This window comes from Nerophis lumbriciformis, linkage group LG10 (assembly GCF_033978685.3).
Source record: "Nerophis lumbriciformis linkage group LG10, RoL_Nlum_v2.1, whole genome shotgun sequence".
In the NCBI taxonomy this organism is placed as follows: Eukaryota; Metazoa; Chordata; class Actinopteri; order Syngnathiformes; family Syngnathidae; genus Nerophis; species Nerophis lumbriciformis.
In genome coordinates, this window is record NC_084557.2 from 36,386,582 (window position 1) to 36,409,256 (window position 22,675).

The 22,675-nt window shown below is 40.5% G+C and overlaps 1 protein-coding gene across 1 annotated transcript in view; it reads right to left on the reverse strand.

Moving 5' to 3' along the window:
- Positions 1–22,675, reverse strand: part of ano3 (anoctamin 3) — a 140,549-nt gene that overhangs the window by 76,392 nt on the left and 41,482 nt on the right. Inside the window, exons 2-4 of the mRNA XM_061969683.2 lie at positions 6,316–6,516; positions 1,162–1,292; positions 927–1,082 (exon numbers count right to left, since the gene is read on the reverse strand). Of these exons, the coding sequence (XP_061825667.1) occupies positions 927–1,082; positions 1,162–1,292; positions 6,316–6,516 (488 nt within the window). The remainder of the gene's footprint in view (positions 1–926; positions 1,083–1,161; positions 1,293–6,315; positions 6,517–22,675) is intronic.

Below are 22,675 nucleotides of genomic sequence, written 5' to 3' on the forward strand. Positions count from 1 at the left end.
GCTATCTTGCCCCAAGTGGAAGAGTTCAAGTACCTCGGTGTCTTGTTCACAAGTGAGGGAAGAGTGGATCGTGAGATTGACAGGCGGATCGGTGCGGCGTCTTCAGTAATGCGGACGCTGTATCAATCCGTTGTGGTGAAGAAGGAGCTGAGCCATAAGGCAAAGCTCTCAATTTACCGGTCGATCTACGTTCCCATCCTCACCTATGGGCATGTGCTTTGGGTTATGACCGAAAGGACAAGATCACGGGTACAAGCGGCCGAAATGAGTTTCCTCCGCCGGGTGGCGGCCTTAGAGATAGGGTGAGAAGCTCTGTCACCCGGGGGGAGCTCAAAGTAAAGCCGCTGTTCCTCCACATTGAGAGGAGCCAGGTGAGGTGGTTCGGGCATCTGGTCAGGATGCCACCCGAACGCCTCCCTAGGGAGGTGTTTAGGGCAAGTCCGACCGGTAGAAGGCCACGGGGAAGACCCAGGACACGTTGGGAAGACTATGTCTCCCGGCTGGCCTGGGAACGCCTCGAGATCCCCCGGGAAGAGCTGGACGAAGTGGCTGGGGAGAGGGAAGTCTGGGCTTCCTTGCTTAGACTGCTGCACCCGCGACCCGACCTCGGATAAGCGGAAGAAGATGGATGGAGATATATATATATATATATATATATATATATATATATATACATATATATATATATATATATATATATATATATATATATATATATATATATACATATGTTTTTATTGCTGCATGTATTCATTTATTAGATGCCTTTTATTGAATATGCACAACCACTGTTTTTCAGATTATGTGATAATGCCTTTTATACTGTATTTTGTTTGTTTTATGTACTGCATGTGATTGTATGTCTACTTGGACGTTGTAGTCTGCACTAAAAGTTGGATTGAATAACGGTTGAGAATGTTTTTCACCTCCTTTTCCAGCATTAAGCCCTCAGCACGTAAATTCTTCTCAAAGGTGCACCTCTTTTCCACCTGTGGACTGGACTTTTTGTAAACCAGGATGTAGTCGATGCGCTTTTTCCCATCTCTGAAGAAGAGACCAGTTTCATCCGATGGATTTCTCCCCTACGGAGGTGATGAAGAAGGTGATGCTGAAAAAGCTATGCAACAACGCTGGATCACAGGGAATGTGAGGGTGTGAGACCTTGAGGGAATATGTGCGGGCCCCTCCATGAGCCCGTGTGCTGGGTTTTCGGGGCAGAAGTGACTTGTCTACTCTGGTTTCACATGTGGAGACCTCGGACTCTTCCGTGTAGTGATCCTTGCCAACCTCTGCTGGACAAAGACACAGACACACACACAGTAAGTGCAATCAAGGACACAGCTATTGAACCGATAAACGTATCGTGCAGGGTCTTTCCTCCTTGCACGGCTCAATTTTTTTCCTTAGTCTATGTAGCAACAGTATGGCATTGGCCATGAACAAAACAATAACAAAGCTTAAGGGACACCTTAATGTCATCCCCTATATCAGGGGTTGGCAACCCAACATGTTGAAAGAGCCATATTGGACCAAAAACACAAAAAACGAATCTGTCTGGAGCCCCAAAAAGTTAAAAGCCTTATGTAAGTGTTATAATGAAGGCAACACATGAAGTAAATGTCTCAGAGGGTTCGATAACTCCTGGAAATTACTGGCTTAAAACTGCCAAAGGTATAGATGTGTTTGTCCAAGTTAAAGGAAACGCCAGGCTATCTCCTTCTAATGGATTTATTACAATCTTTGCAAGCTGGGTAACGTTTGCTGTGGTCTGGAACAATATGGTAACATTTGCTGTGGTCTGGAACAACATGGCACACCATCAAAAATGCAGCCAATATTACGTACAGATAATGTGTCATGTGACATGCAAATATAAATTAAACACACAGAGGGCATAAGTAAAGAAAATTAAATGAACTCAAATATACCTATAATTGAGGCATAATGATGCAATATGTACACAGAGCTAGCCTAAATAGAATTTGAGCAAGGATTATTAGCACTCCACGCAAGTCAATAACATCAACAAAGCTCACCTTTGTACATTCACGTACAGCATAAAACGTTTGGTGGACAAAATGAGACAAAGAAGGAGTGGCATAAAACACGTCTTTCTGTGGCAGCGTTGGAGAAAGTTGTACATTCAAACCAACTACGGTGAGTTCAAGGACCGCCAAAATTAGTAGGGCAAAACGGCGCTGGCCAAATACTCTCATCAGTGAAGCATAAACTCAAACATATTAAACAGTGGGCTTTCTAACAATTAGGAAGGTTTGTGTCATGTTTTTCCTCCTACAGAAACATTATTAAAATAACAAATATATTTTTCCCCCATCTTTGAAAAAGCTCCAGGGAGCCACTAGGGCGTTGCTAAAGAGCACCATGCGGCTCGAGAGAACATGAAAATGTAATGATAATAACAATAAATGTATAATAAAATATAATGAATGCTGAAGATACTGCAATATTAAAATGTTTGTATTTGTGTGATTAAAAATGTTGTGAAAAAAAATTGCAATGCACTAAAGTTTTTAATTTGTTCTTAATGAATTACTTTAATGAGTGACTTTTACTGTCAGGTCAGCATTGGCCTTACTTTGAAATGTAAAAAAGATGCATCAACTAAATACATTTTAAGAGATACAAAAAAGAAAAGGTAAAAATATATGACAAGTAATTTTGTCTGGAAGAAAATGTGAATACAATAACAATATGCAATGCAGACAATTCATGTTAATGACCCTAACGATTATTCTTGTTCAGGTGTTTTCCCCCCTCACTTTTATCCAAACACTGAGATGAACACAAAAGAAACAAGGAGCAACAACAGAACCTTGCAAACTAAACATTCACAGCTGTAACCTTGTGTTTTTACCCCACTTTTATTATGTCCTATATGCAGCATCCTGTATAGAATACTGTAAGTACAAACCCTGTTTCCATATGAGTTGGGAAATTGTGTCAGATGTAAATATAAACGGAATACAATGATTTGCAAATCATTTTCAACCCATATTCAGTTGAATATGCTACAAAGACAAGATATTTGATGTTCAAACTCATAAACTTAATTTTTTTTTTGCAAATAATAATTAACTTAGAATTTCATGGCTGCAACACGTGCCAAAGTAGTTGGGAAAGGGCATTTTCACCACTGTGTTACATGGCCTTTCCTTTTAACAACACTCAATAAACGATTGAGAACTGAGGAAACTAATTGTTGAAGCTTTGAAAGTGGAATTCTTTCCCATTCTTGTTTTATGTAGAGCTTCAGTCGTTCAACAGTCCGGGATCTCCGCTGTCGTATTTTACCCTTCATAATGCGCCACACATTTTCGATGGGAGACAGGTCTGCACTGCAGGCGAGCCAGGAAAGTACCCGCACTCTTTTTTTACGAAGCCACGCTGTTGTAACACGTGCTGAATGTGGCTTGGCATTGTCTTGCTGAAATAAGCAGGGGCGTCCATGAAAAAGACGGCGCTTAGATTGCAGCATATGTTGTTCCAAAACCTGTATGTACCTTTCAGCATTAATGGTGCCTTCACAGATGTGTAAGTTACCCATGCTTTGGGCACTAATGCACCCCCATACCATCACAGATGCTGGCTTTTGAACTTTGCGTCGATAACAGTCTGGATGGTTCGCTTCCCCTTTGGTCCGGATGACACGATGTCGAAAATTTCCAAAAACAATTTGAAATGTGGACTTGTCAGACCACAGAACACTTTTCCACTTTGCATTAGTCCATCTTAGATGATCTCGGGCCCAGAGAGGCTGGCGGCGTTTCTGGATGTTGTTGATAAATGGCGTTTGCTTTGCATAGTAGAGCTTTAACTTGCACTTACAGATGTAGCGACGAACTGTATTTAGTGACAGTGGTTTTCTGAAGTGTTCCTGAGCCCATGTGGTGATATCCGTTAGAGATTGATGTCGGTTTTTGATACAGTGCCGTCTGAGGGATCAAAGGTCACGGTCATTCGATGTTGGTTTCCGGCCATGCCGCTTACGTGGAGTGATTTCTCCAGATTCTCTGAACCTTTTGATGATATTATGGACCGTAGATGTTGAAATCCCTACATTTCTTGCAATTGCACTTTGAGAAACGTTGTTCTTAAACTGTTTGAATATTTGCTCACGCAGTTGTGGACAAAGGGGTGTACCTCGCCCCATCCTTTCTTGTGAAAGACTGAGCAATTTTTGGGAAGCTGTTTTTATACCCAATCATGGCACCCACCTGTTCCCAATTAGCCTGCACACATGTGGGATGTTCCAAATAAGTGTTTGATGAGCATTCCTCAACTTTATCAGTATTTATTGCCACCTTTCCCAACTTCTTTGTCACGTGTTGCTGGCATCAAATTCTAAAGTTAATGATTATTTGCAAAAAAATTAATGTTTATCAGTTTGAACATCAAATATGTTGTCTTTGTAGCATATTCAACTGAATATGGGTTGAAAATGATTTGCAAATCATTGTATTCCGTTTATATTTACATCTAACACAATTTCCCAACTCAAATGGAAACAGGGTTTGTAGATGTGAAGATAAAGACGGCCATAATGGCAGAAACTATAGATCCACATAAATAGAATTTTTAATAAGAGTGGTTGCAGACCTAAGTAGCCATCCATTTAATTGAAGGTTGTAAAAGTCAACAATTGTAAAATTACACTTCACATGTGCTTACAACGAGGGGTCATTTTCAAGTGTTTGGGTCACAAAGAGTGATTAGAGGGAGAACAATTGCAAAGTTGACAGTGGGTTGTGATTAGCGAGAGTGAACACAAACATAGCTTGTGGAAATGCTGCTATAGAGCTTGCAATTTAATCTTGTTAAGAATGGTGTATCTTTTGGTGTTACTGTGACAACCCCTAGAAGGCAGGCTTTTAAAGCAAACACACACACACACACACACACACACACACACACACACACACACACACACACACACACACACACGCACCTACGCACACACACACACACACACACACACACACACATACTCATGTATTTGTTACCTTCTTGAGACCTCCGAAAAATGCCTACCTCTTTAGGACCACCCTTTCTAGATATATAAAGATGTGTATTTACAACAATAATAATATGTACATACTATGCAAATATAGAAAAGCTTGAAAAATTTGTGTGGAATTTCACAAGAAAAAGTTCACAATTTTCACAAGAAAGTCGAAATTTTACTCAACGCAAGTCCAAATTTTACAAGACAGACTAAACATTTGTGCAATATTAAGATACAATTTGGAATTTTACTCAATAACTGTCGCAATTTTATGAGAAAAGCTTAAAATGTTGGCAATTTTATGAAAAGAGTCGTAATTTTACTCGACAAAAGTCACAATTTTATAAGAAAACGTTGGCAATATTATAATAATAATCGGAATTTTACTTGGTAAAATGATGACAAAAGTCATCATTTTACTCCAAAAATGTCACTATTTTACAAGAACAACCAAAAAATTGGCAATGTTGCGATAAAAGTCAGAATTTCATACGACAAATGTCACCATTTTGCATTAAAAAGTAATAATTTTGCATAAAAAAGTAATAATTTTACGAGAATATATTGCAATATTACAGAAAGAAAGAACATGAGAAATTGTTCGCAATTTTATAAAAAAAAAATTGACACATTGTGAGAAAAAGACTGCTTTTAGTTAATTTATTTTGTATATTATTTTTTGTTTGTAATTGGTTTTACTCTTCATTATTTACTTTAAGTTATTACAGTTATGTACATATTGATTTAATTTTTTTAATACATTTTGGCCAAAGGGGTGCATTTCAATTTCTTACACACACTTGTTGTTACATATGTTGGCCAGAGGGGGAGCACTTGAAATTTTTACACACACTTGTTATTTCATATGTTGACCAGAGGGGGAGCCCTTTTTAAACCGACACACAGTCAATTTGAAAAATCCATCCTTTTTGGGACCACCCTAATTTTGATAGATGTCACCACCAGGGGGTGCAAATGAGACATTCTCTATTAGATGCAATGGTTTTCCATATTGGGACCATGATTTATGTCCTGACTTGTTCACCGGTCCTCATATGGAAGGTACTTTTCCTTGTTGATGTCTCAAGAAGGGTACAAAAAACAAGAACACACACACACACACACACACACACACACACACACACACACACACACACACACACACACACACACACATACATACATACATACACACACACACACACACACACACACACACACACACACACACACACACACACACAACGATAGTTACTGTTAACTGCTCCCAGGGATGACATGGACACACTGACCTGGAGGGAGGAGGCTGCAGGAGGTGCTGATGCTCTGACTCAGAACCTCATCCTGGGCTTTGGGCTCCGGGCTCAGTGGCACAGACAGGAAGTGGTTGAGGTTGATAGGATGGGTCTGACTCTGGGCTAAGCAGGGCAGACTGCGGCGGGACGGCTTCAGGCTCTTCTCCTTCAGGATCTCACTGATGCTCGTGTGCATGCCTGGAAGAAGACATAACATTGGCATGTTTGTTAGTGAATGACTGGAATTACAAAAACACCTTGCGACTGAATGCTATGAAACTTTGTAGAGTGTGGCATGGCATGTAAGACCAATTGTGCGAATCTGAATTTACACAATTGGTCTGCTGAGATAGGCTCCAGCTAACCCGTGACTTTAGTGAGGATAAACGGTATGTAACATGAATGGATAGTTGTTACATTTACCGCCTATTACATTTTTATAATGATTTTTTTACGAAACCCAAAACCAGTGAGGTTGGCACGTTGTGTAATTCGTAAATAAAAACAGAATACAATGATTTGCAAATCCTTTTCAACTTATATTCAATTGAATAGACTGCAAAGACAAGATATTTAATGTTCGAACTGAGAAACTTTATTTTTTTTATGCAAATAATCATTAACTTCGAATTTAATGGCAGCAACACATTGCAAATAAGTTGGCACAGGGGCATTTTACCACTGTGTTAGATGGCCTTTCCTTTTAACAACACTCAGTAAACGTTTGGGAACTGAGGAGACCAATTTTTGAGGCTTTTAAGGTGGAATTATTTCCCATTCTTGCTTGATGTACAGGTTTGGACTACAGGCAGGCCTAGACTACCCGCACTCTTTTACTATAAAGCCACGCTGTTGTAACATGTGGCTTGGCATTGTCTTGCTGAAATAAGCAGGGGCGTCCATGATAACGTTGCTTGGATGGCAACATATGTTGCTCCAAAACCTGTATGTACCTTTCAGCATTAATGGTGCCTTCACAGATGTGTAAGTTACCCATGCCTTGAGCACTAATACACCCCCATACTATCACAGATGCTGGCTTTTCAACTTTGCGCCTAGAACAGTCCGGATGGTTCTTTTCCTCTTTGGTCCAAAGGACACGACGTCCACAGTTCCCAAAAACAATTTGAAATGTGGACTCGTCAGAACACAGAACACTTTTTTACTTTGCATCAGTCCATCTTAGAAGAGCTCAGGCCAAACGTAGCCGGCGGCGTTTCTGGGTTTTGTTGATAAATGGCTTTGGCTTTTTTCCAAATGAGCTAATATTTGCAAAACATAAGAAAGTTTTCCAGTTTGAATGTTAAGTATCTTGTATTTGCAGTGTATTCAATTGAATATAGGTTGAAAAGGATTTGCAAATCATTGTATTCTGTTTTTATTTACGATTTACACAATGTGCCAACTTCACTGGTTTCGGGGTTTGTAAATGTGATTTTCTTTTAATGCTGTGTTTCCTAATGTTTGAGCCAAGGCACTTTTTTTTTACATTAGAACTACTTCGCGACACACCACCAAACAAATTATTTATGCATGAAAACAGGTGGATACCTGTGGATACCTTCTGCTATCCACTAAAACATCATTAGATATCACTGTACAGTCATTACTACCAGTATATGTTTCTGGCATAAAGAGCTGAGTCAAAATGTATTATTTCTCGCGAATATATACTTTTCTGCACAGTTAGGTGAAATTGGATAACTTCCCAACAGCATACCTGCTAATCTCTCACAGTACATTAATGCGCCACAGCACTGTGGTTGGGAATTACCCTTTTAAATGGGCTCTATTCCGCTATTTGTTATGTATTTCTGGAATGCGTCTGAGTACGCTATTTTGAAAAACATATTTATTTTTACAGGGTTTTTACTATTAATATTATATAGAATAAGAACAAGTAATTGCTGAGATATGAAAAGGGGCATGGGGTTAAATATATTCATTTAATAAATCATTTTCACACATGTTGGATTGTGCAAATACAAACTTGTTATATACCATACCAGAAGTCAAACCCCGGCCGAGTCATACCAAAGACTAAAAAAATGGGACCCATTACCTCCCTGCTTGGCAGTCAGCATCAAGGGTTGGAATTGGGGGTTAAATCACCAAAATGACTCCTGAGCGTGGCCATCGCTGTTGCTTACTGCTCCCCTCACCTCCCAGGGGGGTGAACATGGGGATGGGTCAAATGCAGAGAATTATTAGACCACACCTAGTGTTTGTGTGACTATCGTTGGGACTTTAACTTATTTCACATCAGTATGCACTGTCGAGGCTTTTGACCGCATATATTGATCATTTATGTTTTGCACATTGCGTAAATTTGCATTCGGCGATAATTGTATACAATTAAGTAAGATGCTTTATACAAGGCCTATGGCGTCAGTCAAAACCAATATTCATATTTCAGAACAATGTTCATTAAAAAGAGGTGAAAAACAGGGATGTTCTGCATCTGGATTAATTTTTACTTTGATTATTGAACCCTTGAACTGCAAAATTGAGAAACGGAAATAAAATTCATGGTACTGTATAAAAATTGGTTCTCAGTATAATACGCTACTGATGTACTGTGATGACATAATTCTCTACCTGTCACATGTTGACTCCTGTCTGCACTATAAATAAGGCACTCACTGAATGTGACTGTTTATCAGGGTATAAAGTTGATTGGGAAAAATGTGACATCCAACCACTTAATAAACGTTGCAAAAAACTGCAAGTTCAGAACTCCAACATTAAGTGGAAAAAGGCAGAAATCATATATTGAGTACTGCATATTACACACAATCTTTATACAAGCAGAGATCTAAATCTTCAACATTTAAGAAATAAGATATCATTTAAATTGCAACAAAAAAGTTTGTTTCAGAAAATACATACAATGATATCCCATTTTATGGTGTGGAAAGAAGGCTAGATGTTCACATTTAACATTGTCTAGTTCACAAGATAAAGGAGGTCAATAACTACGAAACTTTATATCTCCTTTGGTTGTAAAAAAAGCAATTATTAACATTTTCTGTAAATAAGGACTGGATCAACATAGAAATAAATCTGTTAATGAATTTGGACATGTGGGGAGTTTATATTATATATATATATATATATATATATATATATATATATATATATATATATATATATGTCTTAATAAGGTTATCCAAAAAATAGTGCTCGATACCGTAGTAGAGCGCAATATATGTATGTGTGGGAAAAAAAATCACAAGACTATTTGGGTACCCCCCCTCATGAAACAGGCCTGTAGAGATGAAATAGTCTTGTGATTTTTTTTTCACACACATATATATATATATATATATATATATATATATATATATATATATATATATATATATATATATATATAGTATATATACAGTATATGTTAGGAAAAAACACAGAGGCTATTTCATCCTTTACAAGCCTGTTTTGGAAAGGCAAACCCCCTGAAGAGAAACCTGCGAAACAGGCTTGTAAAGATGAAATGTTTAGCTGTAAAAAACACACACTTTTTTTATAGCTGTAAAAATATTTTATCTACAACGGCCCCAAGACACATTTTTTTCTCTCAACGTGGCCCGCCCAGTCAAAACAATGGCCCGGGCCTGGTCAAGAGGGCTCTCATAAAGTTGATAAATGTAGTTTGAAAGTCGTAAACAGGTTTTTAATGCTCTAGCTACAAAAATATTCATTCATCGTGGCCATGTCCGGAACTAATCGACAGCAATAAACGAGGGACGAATGTAATGCCTTCTACTGCCCCGTTCTTGTCAAAGTGCACATTACTAATAGCAAAAAATGACACACATGTGAATGTAATGTGATCCACCCTGACATTTCTGCCATTAACAATGATATTTGTGTTTTTAAATTGCAAAGGTTACTTTCACTGCATTACATGGGGTGTCGCTAATAAATGACTCCTACCTTTGCGCACACGAGTGGGGAATAATATTACAAACACCTTTTAATATTATTCTTCACTCCAGTACAGCTACTACAACCCCAGTGATAAGTATAAAGATCAATTATGACTTTCTGACAGTGTCAACAAGCACAGAAAATCAAAGTGTCATACTGTAAAAGGAGACTTGAAGGCTGAGCTGGCTTATTGGCCTGTGTTACATTACAAACCCCGTTTCCATATGAGTTGGGAAATTGTGTTAGATGTAAATATAAACGGAATAAGATGATTTGCAAATCATTTTCAACCCATATTCAGTTGAATATGCTACAAAGACAACATATTTGATGTTCAAACTGATACACATGTTTTTTTCTTCTAAATAATCATTAACTTTAGAATTTGATGCCAGCAACACGTGACAAAGAAGTTGGGAAAGGTGGCAATAAATACTGATAAAGTTGAGGAATGCTCATCAAACACTTATTTGGAACATCCCACAGGTGAACAGGCAAATTGGGAACAGGTAGGTGCCATGATTGGGTATAAAAGTAGATTCCATGAAATGCTCAGTCATTCACAAACAAGGATGGGGCGAGGGTCACCACTTTGTCAACAAATGCGTGAGCAAATTGTTGAACAGTTTAAGAAAAACCTTTCTCAACCAGCTATTGCAAGGAATTTAGGGATTTCACCATCTACGGTCTGTAATATCATCAAAGGGTTCAGAGAATCTGGAGAAATCACTGCATGTAAGCAGCTAAGCCTGTCACCTTCGATCCCTCAGGCTGTACTGCATCAACAAGCGACATCAGTGTGTAAAGGATATCACCACATGGGCTCAGGAACACTTCAGAAACCCACTGTCAGTAACTACAGTTGGTCGCTACATCTGTAAGTGCAAGTTAAAACTCTCCTATGCAAGGCGAAAACCGTTTATCAACAACACCCAGAAACGCCGTCAACTTCACTGGGCCTGAGCTCATCTAAGATGGACTGATACAAAGTGGAAAAGTGTTCTGTGGTCTGATGAGTCCACATTTCAAATTGTTTTTGGAAACTGTGGACGTCGTGTCCTCCGGACCAAAGAGGAAAAGAACCATCCGGATTGTTACAGGCGCAAAGTTGAAAAGCCAGCATCTGTGATGGTATGGGGGTGTATTAGTGCCCAAGACATGGGTAAATTACACATCTGTGAAGGCGCCATTAATGCTGAAAGATACATACAGGTTTTGGAGCAAAATATGTTGCCATCAAAGCAACGTTACCATGGACACCCCTGCTTATTTCAGCAAGACAATGCCAAGCCACGTGTTACATCAATGTGGCTTCATAGTAAAAGAGTGCGGGTACTAGACTGGCCTACCTGTAGTCCAGACCTGTCTCCCATTGAAAATGTGTGGCGCATTATGAAGCCTAAAATACCACAACGGAGACCCCGGACTGTTGAACAACTTAAGCTGTACATCAAGCAAGAATGGGAAAGAGTTCCACCTGAGAAGCTTAAAAAATGTGTCTCCTCAGTTCCCAAACGTTTACTGAGTGTTGTTAAAAGGAAAGGCCATGTAACACACTGGTGAACATGCCCTTTCCCAACTACTTTGGCACGTGTTGCAGCCATGAAATTCTAAGTTAATTATTATTTGCAAAAAAAAAGAAAAAAGTTTGAGTTTGAACATCAAATATGTTGTCTTTGTAGTGCATTCAATTGAATATGGGTTGAAAAGGATTTGCAAATCATTGTATTCCGTTTATATTTACATCTAACACAATTTCCCAACTCATATGGAAACGGGGTTTGTACATATAAGGGTGTCTAATAGCTGACGTGTGTGTGTGTCTGTGTGTGTGTGTGCGTGTGTGTCTGTATGTGTGCACGTATGTATAAGTGAACGCAAAATAATGAATTAAAGCACTTCATCAGCAAATGCAATCATAGTTTACTGCCCCACTTATAAATCAAATTGACAAACATTTGAATATACATTTAGTGAATGTTAACATATGCTGAACACACAACTAAAGAGATATTTTGCTTCTGTTTTGGTTTGTTTGATGCATAGCACTTGCTGAATTTCTCTAAACTTTGCAGAAGAGAGCAACATGGACTATCAACTGGGACAGGTATAAAATGAAACCCCCATTTTTTCCCTATTTGTTTAACATTTTTTGGATTATGGACTATGCTATTAACCAAAATTGCCATTATGGTGCCATTTCATAGACAAACACAAGGGTCATAGTCACTTTTAAAAGATCCCAAAAACATTTTGTGCCATTCAGTTCATTTTGACAATGTTGACTAAACATATGTGAAATGCAATATGTGCAATTGTGTGGCACTACTTTTCTCATTCAAATCATAAAGCAATATTTCTCACATTTTACAGTTTTGCTACTAAAAATGTAGTTTATTCAATTAAAAAAAGGCAAATATATGTAATCATACATTCAGCCAATGCAATCATAGTTTACTGCCCCACATATAAATCAAATTGACAAACATTTGAATATACATTTAGGGAATGTTAACATATGCTGAACACACAACTAAATAAATATTTAGATTCTGTTTTGGTTTGTTTGATGCATAGCACTTGCTGAATTTCTCTAAACTTTGCAGAAGAGAGCAACATGGAGTAACAACTGGGATAAAATGAAAACCCATTTTTTTCCCTATTTGTTTAACTTTTTTGGATTATGGACTATGCAACTATTAACCAGAATGGGTCAAGACTTGGACTTTGGCGTGGTTTGTTTTCCCATGGTGCAAAGGATTTGGAATGGACATGGCGTGAAGTTAAATACATGATTTAATAATAGATTATAAAAAGTATAAACAAAAGGCGCGCACAAGGCGGGGAACAAACTTGCCTAATAAAACAAAACTTGCACAAAAGCAGAACTATGAAGAAAAGGAATAAACAAAAGGCGCTCACAGCGGAGGTACAAAACAGTGACTTGAATAAACAAAAAACTTACGTGGCAAGAAAAGAGCAGCATGAACTATGACCTGGACAGAGTAAGCAGCGTGTCAAGAGTGCAGAGCATGAATGTGATGTCGCCAGGCCGACCAACAGAAAATGAAAAGCTTAAATAACACAGACATGATTAACAACAGGTGCGTGAGTGCAAATGAATCAGGTGCGTGACATGAGGACAGGTGAAAACTAATGGGTTGTGATGGAACCAAAAACGGGGAGTGAAAAAACAGGAACTGACAAAATCCAAAAAGCACATGGCCAAACAAAACATGATCACACAGACATGACAGAATGGCCATTATGGTGCCATTTCATAGACAAACACAAGGGTCATAGTCACTTTTAAAAGATCCCAAAAATATTTTGTGCCATTCAGTTCATTTTGACAATGTTGACTAAACATACAGTATGTGAAATGCAATATGTGCAATTGTGTGGTACTACTATTCCCATTCAAATCATACAGCAATATTTCTCACATTTTACAGTTTTGCTACTAAAAATGTAGTTTATTCAATTAAAAAAAGGCAAATATGAGATAGGCTCCAGCACCCCCGCTACCACAAAAGGGACAAGCGGTAGAAAATGGATGGATGGATATGCAATCATACAGTAGGAGGGCAGCGGGCCGGTGCTTAACCGGAGCTAGGGGGCTATAGCCCTGTCAGAATTTTTTTTTAACCCCAGTTCAGCCCTCTCCCAGCCTTTAAATTGTTAAAAATCAGCAAACTATTATTAAAATGTGATATATATTTCTATATTAAGTAGTTTTAAAGGCTTACTACGCTTAAGTGGCCTAGTAGTTAGAGTGTCCGCCCTGAGATCGGTAGGTCGTGAGTTCAAACCCTGGCCGAGTCATACCGAGTCATACATAAACAGCACTTAGAAGATCCAGAAGTTAAATGGAATGACGTGAAGGGTGTTGGGCTTATGGAGAAATGTTCTCCATCCTTTTATGAGAAACTGTGATGTTGATGATAATGTCGTCCTTCACGGAAGAGGTGCATTAAAAGCATCCGCAGTCCTCTTCCATCACATCACAGGGCTAACACGAGCGGACCGTCCACAAAAATGAACTCCACTTACACGTCAATGCAGCTTAACAAAAATGTAATAACATTAATGCCTGTCAAGGGTGTTTTCACGGTCAGTGTGGCTACAAAAGGACACGCGTATTTTTGACATATTGTTAAATTGAAGATGAGAGCCACCGATGAATGGCCAAGAGAGTGTGCAGGGGCCAATAACCAGAGGTGGGTAGAGTAGCCAGAAATTGTACTTAAGTAAGAGTACTGTTACTTTAGAGATTTATTACTCAAGTAAAAGTAAGGAGTAGTCACCCAAATATTTACTTGAGTAAAAGTAAAAAGTATGTTGTGAAAAAACTACTCAAGTACTGAGTAACTGATGAGTAACATACACACTCATATCATATATATATATATATATATATATATATATATATATATATATATATATATATATATATATATATATATATATATATATACTGTATATATATATATATATATATATATATATATATATATATATATATATATATACATACATATACATTGATATATACAGTATATAATTTATATGTATTTATGTTGCTGTTTTTGTTTACATGTTAAAGGTGTTTTAATGAATATACATGCATGTTTAACATATAGATTCCTTTCTTTCATGAAGACTAGAATATAAGTTGGTGTATTACCTGATTCTGATGACTTGCGTTGATTGTAATCAGACAGTAGTGATGATAACGTCCACGTTTTCAAATGGAGGAGAAGAAAAGTTCCTCCTTTCTGTCTAATACTACATGAAAGTGGTGGGTTTTTGGCATCTTATTTGTCCAGCTTCCATATTCGTTTTTATACACTTTACAAGAAATATATTGGCGTCAAACTCCTTAGCTTGCTAGCTTGTTTGCGCTGGCTTTCGGAGACTCTTGTTTTGAAAGCGCAGGCGCGATGGAGCGGCACTTTTATTGTGAAGACAGGAACGTCCTCATGTGCGGTCAGTCTTTAGGCTTTTGACGGGATGTACGGTTGAAATAAAAAAGTATCTTTTTTCCTTCACACTTTTGATTGATTGATTGGAACTTTTATTATTAGATTGCACAGTACAGTACACATTCCGTACAATTGACCACTAAATGGTAACACCCCAATACGTTTTTCAACTTGTTTAAGTCAGGTCATGTGACCACCTGGCTCTGTTTGATTGGTCCAACGTCACCAGTGACTGCATCTGATTGGTGGAACGAAGTGAAACGTCACCAGTAAGGCAGGCACTTTGAAGGTCTGTCTGACAGACCAAAACAAACAAAGCGTGCATTAACAGATCGATAAAAATTAGTAGCGAGTAGCGAGCTGAATGTAGATAAAAGTAGCGGAGTAAAAGTAGCGTTCCTTCTCTATAAATATACTTAAGTAAAAGTAAAAGTATGTTGCATTAAAACTACTCTTAGAAGTACAATTTATCCCAAAAGTTACTCAAGTAGATGTAACGGAGTAAATGTAGCGCGTTACTACCCACCTCTGCCAATAACCATAATGGAGGTCCAGCAATGGAAGCAGGTACCAGTAACCAAAACCTTTACATTATGGCAATGTAGCTCCTGACATATTCATGAGACCTCGCTCTATCTTTATAATGAGAACACTGCATTCTTTCACCTCCAGTGAGTGAGTTCTGTCTGTGACCTTCTCGGTATATTCAGCTGCATTGATAATTCACATTCTGCATCCCGAGAGAATCCGCCGCAAGCACTGTAACTCATTCTCATAGCACTGACGTCCGTGGGATTCCCTAGTGTTGTACATGAGAATGGAGCCAGTTAAGCCTGTGAGCACAAGAACCAAGGGACCCTTTGTTAATACAGATGATTTTCTCTGTAGCGCTCTGATATGAAAACAGTGACACTGAGATGGTCTGATAAAAACTTCATGATGAACATTTCAGAAATACTGCATGCTTTTGACCTTGTACTGATGAGCATCTATTGAACAAAACATTTGATTCATGATGAATTGTTGACCATGACTTTTAACCACAATCAGTTTCAACCTCAACAACTCTAAGGCCATGTCTACACTAAGTCGTTTAACCCCTTAAACCAGTGGTTCTTAACCTTGTTGGAGGTACCGAACTCCACCAGTTTCAGATGCGCATTCACCGAACCCTTCTTTTTTCAAATTCAAGAAAAAGTCATATATTTTTTTACTGGTTCACAAAATGAACCGCGCATGAACATCACCTTGTTCAAAGAACAAAACCAACACAGTGCATGAACTCACAACAAATTACACACTTTACACACATGACCATGAATTGATTAACGTGGACCTTAAACAAGTTGAAAAACTTATTCGGGTGTTACCATTTAGTGGTCAATTGTACGGAGTATGTACTGTACTGTGTAAACTGTACTGTGTATTCTCTTCCTTTGTGTCATGTCTGTATTATCATGTTTTGTTTTAAGTCATGTTTTGTTTAGTTTCTGTCTTTTCACTCCCTTGTCTGGTCACCATAGCAACCATTAGTTTTCACCTGTCACGTCACGCACCTGTTTCACGTTTTGAGTCACGCACCTGTTTTCGTTAATCATGTCCATAGTATTTAAGTTAATTCATTTTCTGTTGTTCGGCCTGACGACATCCCCGTATTATACACCTGTCACACTCTGTCCACCTCTGCGCACTTGTCCATGCCAAGTAAGTTTTGTTTATTATTGCCATAGTTAGTGTTTTATGTTGTTCATAGTTTTTTGCCCCCGTGCAAGTCTTTTGTTTTCGTTAGTCAAGTTTGTACATCCGCCTTGAGCGCGCCTTTTGTTCTTTTGAGTGTTATTAAAAATGTATTTACCTTCACGCCATGACCAGTCCAATTCACTTGCACCTCGGGAGAACAAACCAAGCCATAGTCCAAGTCCTGACAGATGTCGTCAGCTGAAAAGTTCTCCCGCAAGATTGGACGAAGGAACGTGGGAGGTCCTGCGCGCCATGGAAGCTGAGACGCTCCGCTATTCCCCCAAGGAGCGCAAGGATCTCATGTGGGGTCCGACCGGCAAACTGGTGCCGATCAGCTCCGTTTGGCCCGGGGACGTTGGCGCGTCATCCCAGCCACGGAAGCGCCGCCAAAGGCGAGGGACGCCAGGAAGGACTTCCGCGAGCCAGCGGGACACGCCGCTCTCACAAGCCCCGCCCCCTCCGGGCGGAAGCAAGCAACAGTCTGATATTCCCCAGGATGACATCACAGCCCAGGATTTTTTTTTTAACTCTTTTTCTTTTGAACACCCGCCTCCAACAAAAGACACTAATGGCATGACTTTGATAAAACATTATCAAAACATGTTTTTAGAGATTAGGTCTAATCAGTCCAAGCCACGTCCCAAATTTCATGCCCCGCCCCCCAAGACTCATGCCCCGCCCCCCAAGACTCAAGTCCCGCCCCCGTCACAATTTTTTTCTTTTTTTCCGCCCACACAACCCCAGGTGGGGGATAAAAAAACAAAACATTGTGGACAACTTAAAGGGGAAATTTCAGCCCTCCTCCAGACCTCCCTCCGCCCACCCCTAGAGAGAGTTCCAGACCGCAGGGAGCGCGTCTGGTATCCGCCCCTTGAGGGGGGGGCTGGGGTCGGGAGCTGTGTTGGTGGGGTGGCTCGGCATCACCATGCCAAACCACAGCCTCCAGCACGGCCGCCACCACCAGTCTTCCGACCTGTCAAGCCACAGCCTCCAGCACGACCGCCCTCACCAGTCTTCCGACCTGCCAAGCCGCAACCCCCAGCTAGGCCACCTCCACCTGCACCGAGGCTAGCACCAGCTCCACCATGCCAAGCTCCGCTACCAGCTCCACGACGCCAAGCTCCGGTACCAGCTCCACGACGCCAAGTGCCGCCAGTCGCAGCTCCACGACGCCAAGTGCCGCCAGTCGCAGCTCCACGACGCCAAGTGCCGCCAGTCGCAGCTCCACGACGCCAAGTGCCGCCAGTCGCAGCTCCACGACGCCAAGTGCCGCCAGTCGCAGCTCCACGACGCCAAGTGCCGCCAGTCGCAGCTCCACGACGCCAAGTGCCGCCAGTCGCAGCTCCACGACGCCAAGTGCCGCCAGTCGCAGCTCCACGACGCCAAGTGCCGCCAGTCGCAGCTCCACGACGCCAAGACCCGCCATGCCAAGACCAAGACCAAGACCCGCCATGCCAAGACCAAGACCAAGACCCGCCATGCCAAGACCAAGACCAAGACCCGCCATGCCAAGACCAAGACCAAGACCCGCCATGCCAAGACCAAGACCAAGACCCGCCATGCCAAGACCAAGACCAAGACCCGCCATGCCAAGACCAAGACCCGCCATGCCAAGACCAAGACCAAGACCCGCCATGCCAAGACCAAGACCAAGACCCGCCATGCCAAGACCAAGACCCGCCATGCCAAGACCCGCCATGCCAAGACCAAGACCCGCCATGCCAAGACCAAGACCCGCCATGCCAAGACCAAGACCCGCCATGCCAAGACCAAGACCCGCCATGCCAAGACCAAGACACGCCATGCCAAGACCAAGACACGCCATGCCAAGACCAAGACACGCCATGCCAAGACCAAGACACGCCATGCCAAGACCAAGACACGCCATGCCAAGACCAAGACACGCCATGCCAAGACCAAGACTCGCCATGCCAAGACCAAGACCCACACCAAGACCAAGACCAAGACCCACACCAAGACCAAGACCCGCCATGCCAAGACCCACACCCACACCAAGACCAAGACCCACGCCGAGCTTCGCCGCTGGACGCGTCACGCCGAGCTTCGCCACCTGACTTGCCACGCCGAGCTGCCACGCCTGCCAAGTTGACGACGCGCCTGCCTCCTCGTCGGCCACGGATATGGCCGCTACCTGGTCGCCCGCCACGCCAAGTGCGCCCACCTCCCAGTCGGCCACGAATGTGGCCATTCCCTGGGCGCCCGCCTCGCCTGCTGCAGCGGCGTTCCACTCGCCGCCACCTAACTCTGCCCCGGTGGATACGGGGACACGTGGTCTGGCGACCCACCGCCATGTCCCCCTCCCGCCCTCCCATGACTTTTTGTTAAGTTTTTTCTTGGACATCTAGTATCTGTCCTTAAGGGAGGGGCTCTGTCATGTCTGTATTATCATGTTTTGTTTTAAGTCATGTTTTGTTTAGTTTCTGTCTTTTCACTCCCTTGTCTGGTCACCATAGCAACCATTAGTTTTCACCTGTCACGTCACGCACCTGTTTCACGTTTTGAGTCACGCACCTGTTTTCGTTAATCATGTCCATAGTATTTAAGTTAATTCATTTTCTGTTGTTCGGCCTGACGACATCCCCGTATTATACACCTGTCACACTCTGTCCACCTCTGCGCACTTGTCCATGCCAAGTAAGTTTTGTTTATTATTGCCATAGTTAGTGTTTTATGTTGTTCATAGTTTTTTGCCCCCGTGCAAGTCTTTTGTTTTCGTTAGTCAAGTTTGTACATCCGCCTTGAGCGCGCCTTTTGTTCTTTTGAGTGTTATTAAAAATGTATTTACCTTCACGCCATGACCAGTCCAATTCACTTGCACCTCGGGAGAACAAACCAAGCCATAGTCCAAGTCCTGACACTTTGCAATCTGCTAGTAAAAGTTTCAATCGATCACTCAACCTGCAAATCATATGGAAATTAGAGGGAACATTGTTTGGGGGTATCCATAATACGCTGATAGGGAGACGTTTTTATTTACATGATAAGTCGGATGTGTCTTTACCTCCGTGGCGGAGGCTCCGCCGAACCCCTGAGGCCAACTCACCGAACCCCTAGGGTTCGATCGAACCCAGGTTAAGAACCACTGCCTTAAACGAATAATCATTCAGCCTAAGCCTCGTTTCAGCCACAATAAACCATCGTTTAAGGTCCCCCTCCTCGGACAAATTTTTACACGGGTAAGTCAGCCATGTAATTCTTGAATCTCTTAGCTCTTAGCTTTGTATGGACTCATTGATCGTTTACAAAGTGAGTTCGGAGAGGAAGTGACGCCAGAAAGACCGTATCCACACAGGAAGTGACGCCAGAAAGAACGCGCCACAGCCAGCTTCATAACAACCGAAGCTAAAAAGATGGAGGCTAGTCATCCAGACATGCCCGTGTTTCTCCTTATTCTATATGTACAGACGCTTGTGGAAATCACACATTAATACCTTAAGTGAAGAAAACGCGCGATTGCAGCTCTTTCGGGTACAAAACTTCTCAGACAGCAAGAGAACTTTCGCAGTTGTGAGTCTATTTACCGAAAAACTTGGTCCCTTCCTACCGTGGATGTGATACAGGCAGTGTGTGGCTACAAATATTGCTTTATGGATGTGACTGTGAAATGGCAAGGCAGTGTGCGTGATGCCGCATCTTCGCTAAATTATATATATATATATATATATATATATATATATATATATATATATATATATATATATATATATATATATATATATATATATATATATATATATATTAGGGATGTCCGATAATGGCTTTTCGCCGATATCCGATATTCCGATATTGTCCAACTCTTTAATTACCGATACCGATATCAACCGATACCGATATATACAGTCGTGGAATTAACACATTATTATGACTAATTTGGACAACCAGGTATGGTGAAGATAAGGTACTTTAAAAAAAAATTCATTAAATAGAATAAGATAAATAAATTAAAAACATTTTCTTGAATAAAAAAGAAAGTAAAACAATATAAAAACTGTTACATTGAAACTAGTAATTAATGAAAATTGTAAAATTAACTGTTAAAGGTTAGTACTATTAGTGGACCAGCAGCACGCACAATCATGTGTGCTTACGGACTGTATCCCTTGCAGACTGTATTGATATAAATTGATATATAATGTAGGAACCAGAATATTAATAACAGAAAGAAACAACCCTTTTGTGTGAATGGGGGAGGAAGATTTTTGGGTTGGTGCACTAATTGTAAGTGTATCTTGTGTTTTTTATGTTGATTTAATAAAAAAGAAAAAGAAAAAAAGAAAAAAAACGATACCGATAATATAAAACCGATACCGATAATTTCCGATATTACATTTAACGCATTTATCGGACATCTCTAATATATATATATATATATATATATATATATATATATATATATATATATATATATATATATATTTAGATCCCTAGATTAATTGTTGTAAAATGTTCTTTATCGCATTGTCTAATTTCTCATGTCCAATAAAGATTTGATTCATGTATGATGTCTCAGGTGTGATTCACTACAATAGGGCCCCACAGCACACTGGATTCTAGTTCATTGAAATACCACAACACTGGATATTGTTCAAAGGAGATACATTTTAATTTAAAAACTTGCACACAAAACACAGCAAACAAATGTAAAATGCAAAGCACACTATTTACAATATAGCTCTTTTAAATAACTTCACAGTGAAGTAAAGTCATCTACTGGAGAGCTTGGAGCAGATGGACGCTTAGGTGGAATTTTTATTTTTTTTTTTTCTTCCGTGCATGCGTACTAGGTTGCGTTGCGCTGGCGGACGGAGGGGGTCTTAAACGGTGGCATTGTTGTGTGTGGACACGGATAAGGTTAGGTGTAATTTACCCTGGATAAGCTTATCCGGCTTAGTGTAGACGGGGCCGAAAACTAATTTGACTAAGGCCCCTTCTACACTAGGTTATCCAGGGTAAATCCCACTTAACCTTATCCTAAAACCTTAATTCTAACCTGATTTAGCCATTCCTATACCACTTTTGACATGTGTTTGGGGTCATTGTCTTGTTGGAACACCCAACAGCGCCCAAGACCCAACCTCCGGGCTGATGATTTTAGGTTGTCCTGAAGAATTTGGAGGTAATCCTCCTTTTTCATTGTCCCATTTACTGTCTGTACAGCACCAGTTCCACTGGCAGCAAAAGAGGCCCAGAGCATAATACTACCACCACCATGCTTGACTGTAGGGTGGTGTTCCTGGGATTAAAGGCCTCACCTTTTCTCCTCCAAACAAATTGCTGGGTATTGTGGCCAAACAGCTCAATTTTTGTTTCATCTGACATCACATGGACAAAGTTCCTGGAGTAAAGTTCTGTGGTCAGATGAAACAAAAATGGAGCTGTTTGGCCACAATACCCAGCAATATGTTTGGAGGAGAACTTGTGGACAATGCTGAAGAAACAAGTCCATGTCAGAAAACCAACAAATTTAGCTGAACTGCACCAATTTTGTCAAGAGGAGTGTTCAAACATTCCACCAGAAGTTTGCCAGAAGCTTGTGGATGGCTACCAAAAGCACCTTATTGCAGTGAAACTTGCCAAGGGATATTTAACCAAATATTAACATTGCTGTATGTATACTTTTGACCTAGCAGATTTGGTCACATTTTCAGTAGACCCATAATAAAATTCATAAAAGAACCAAA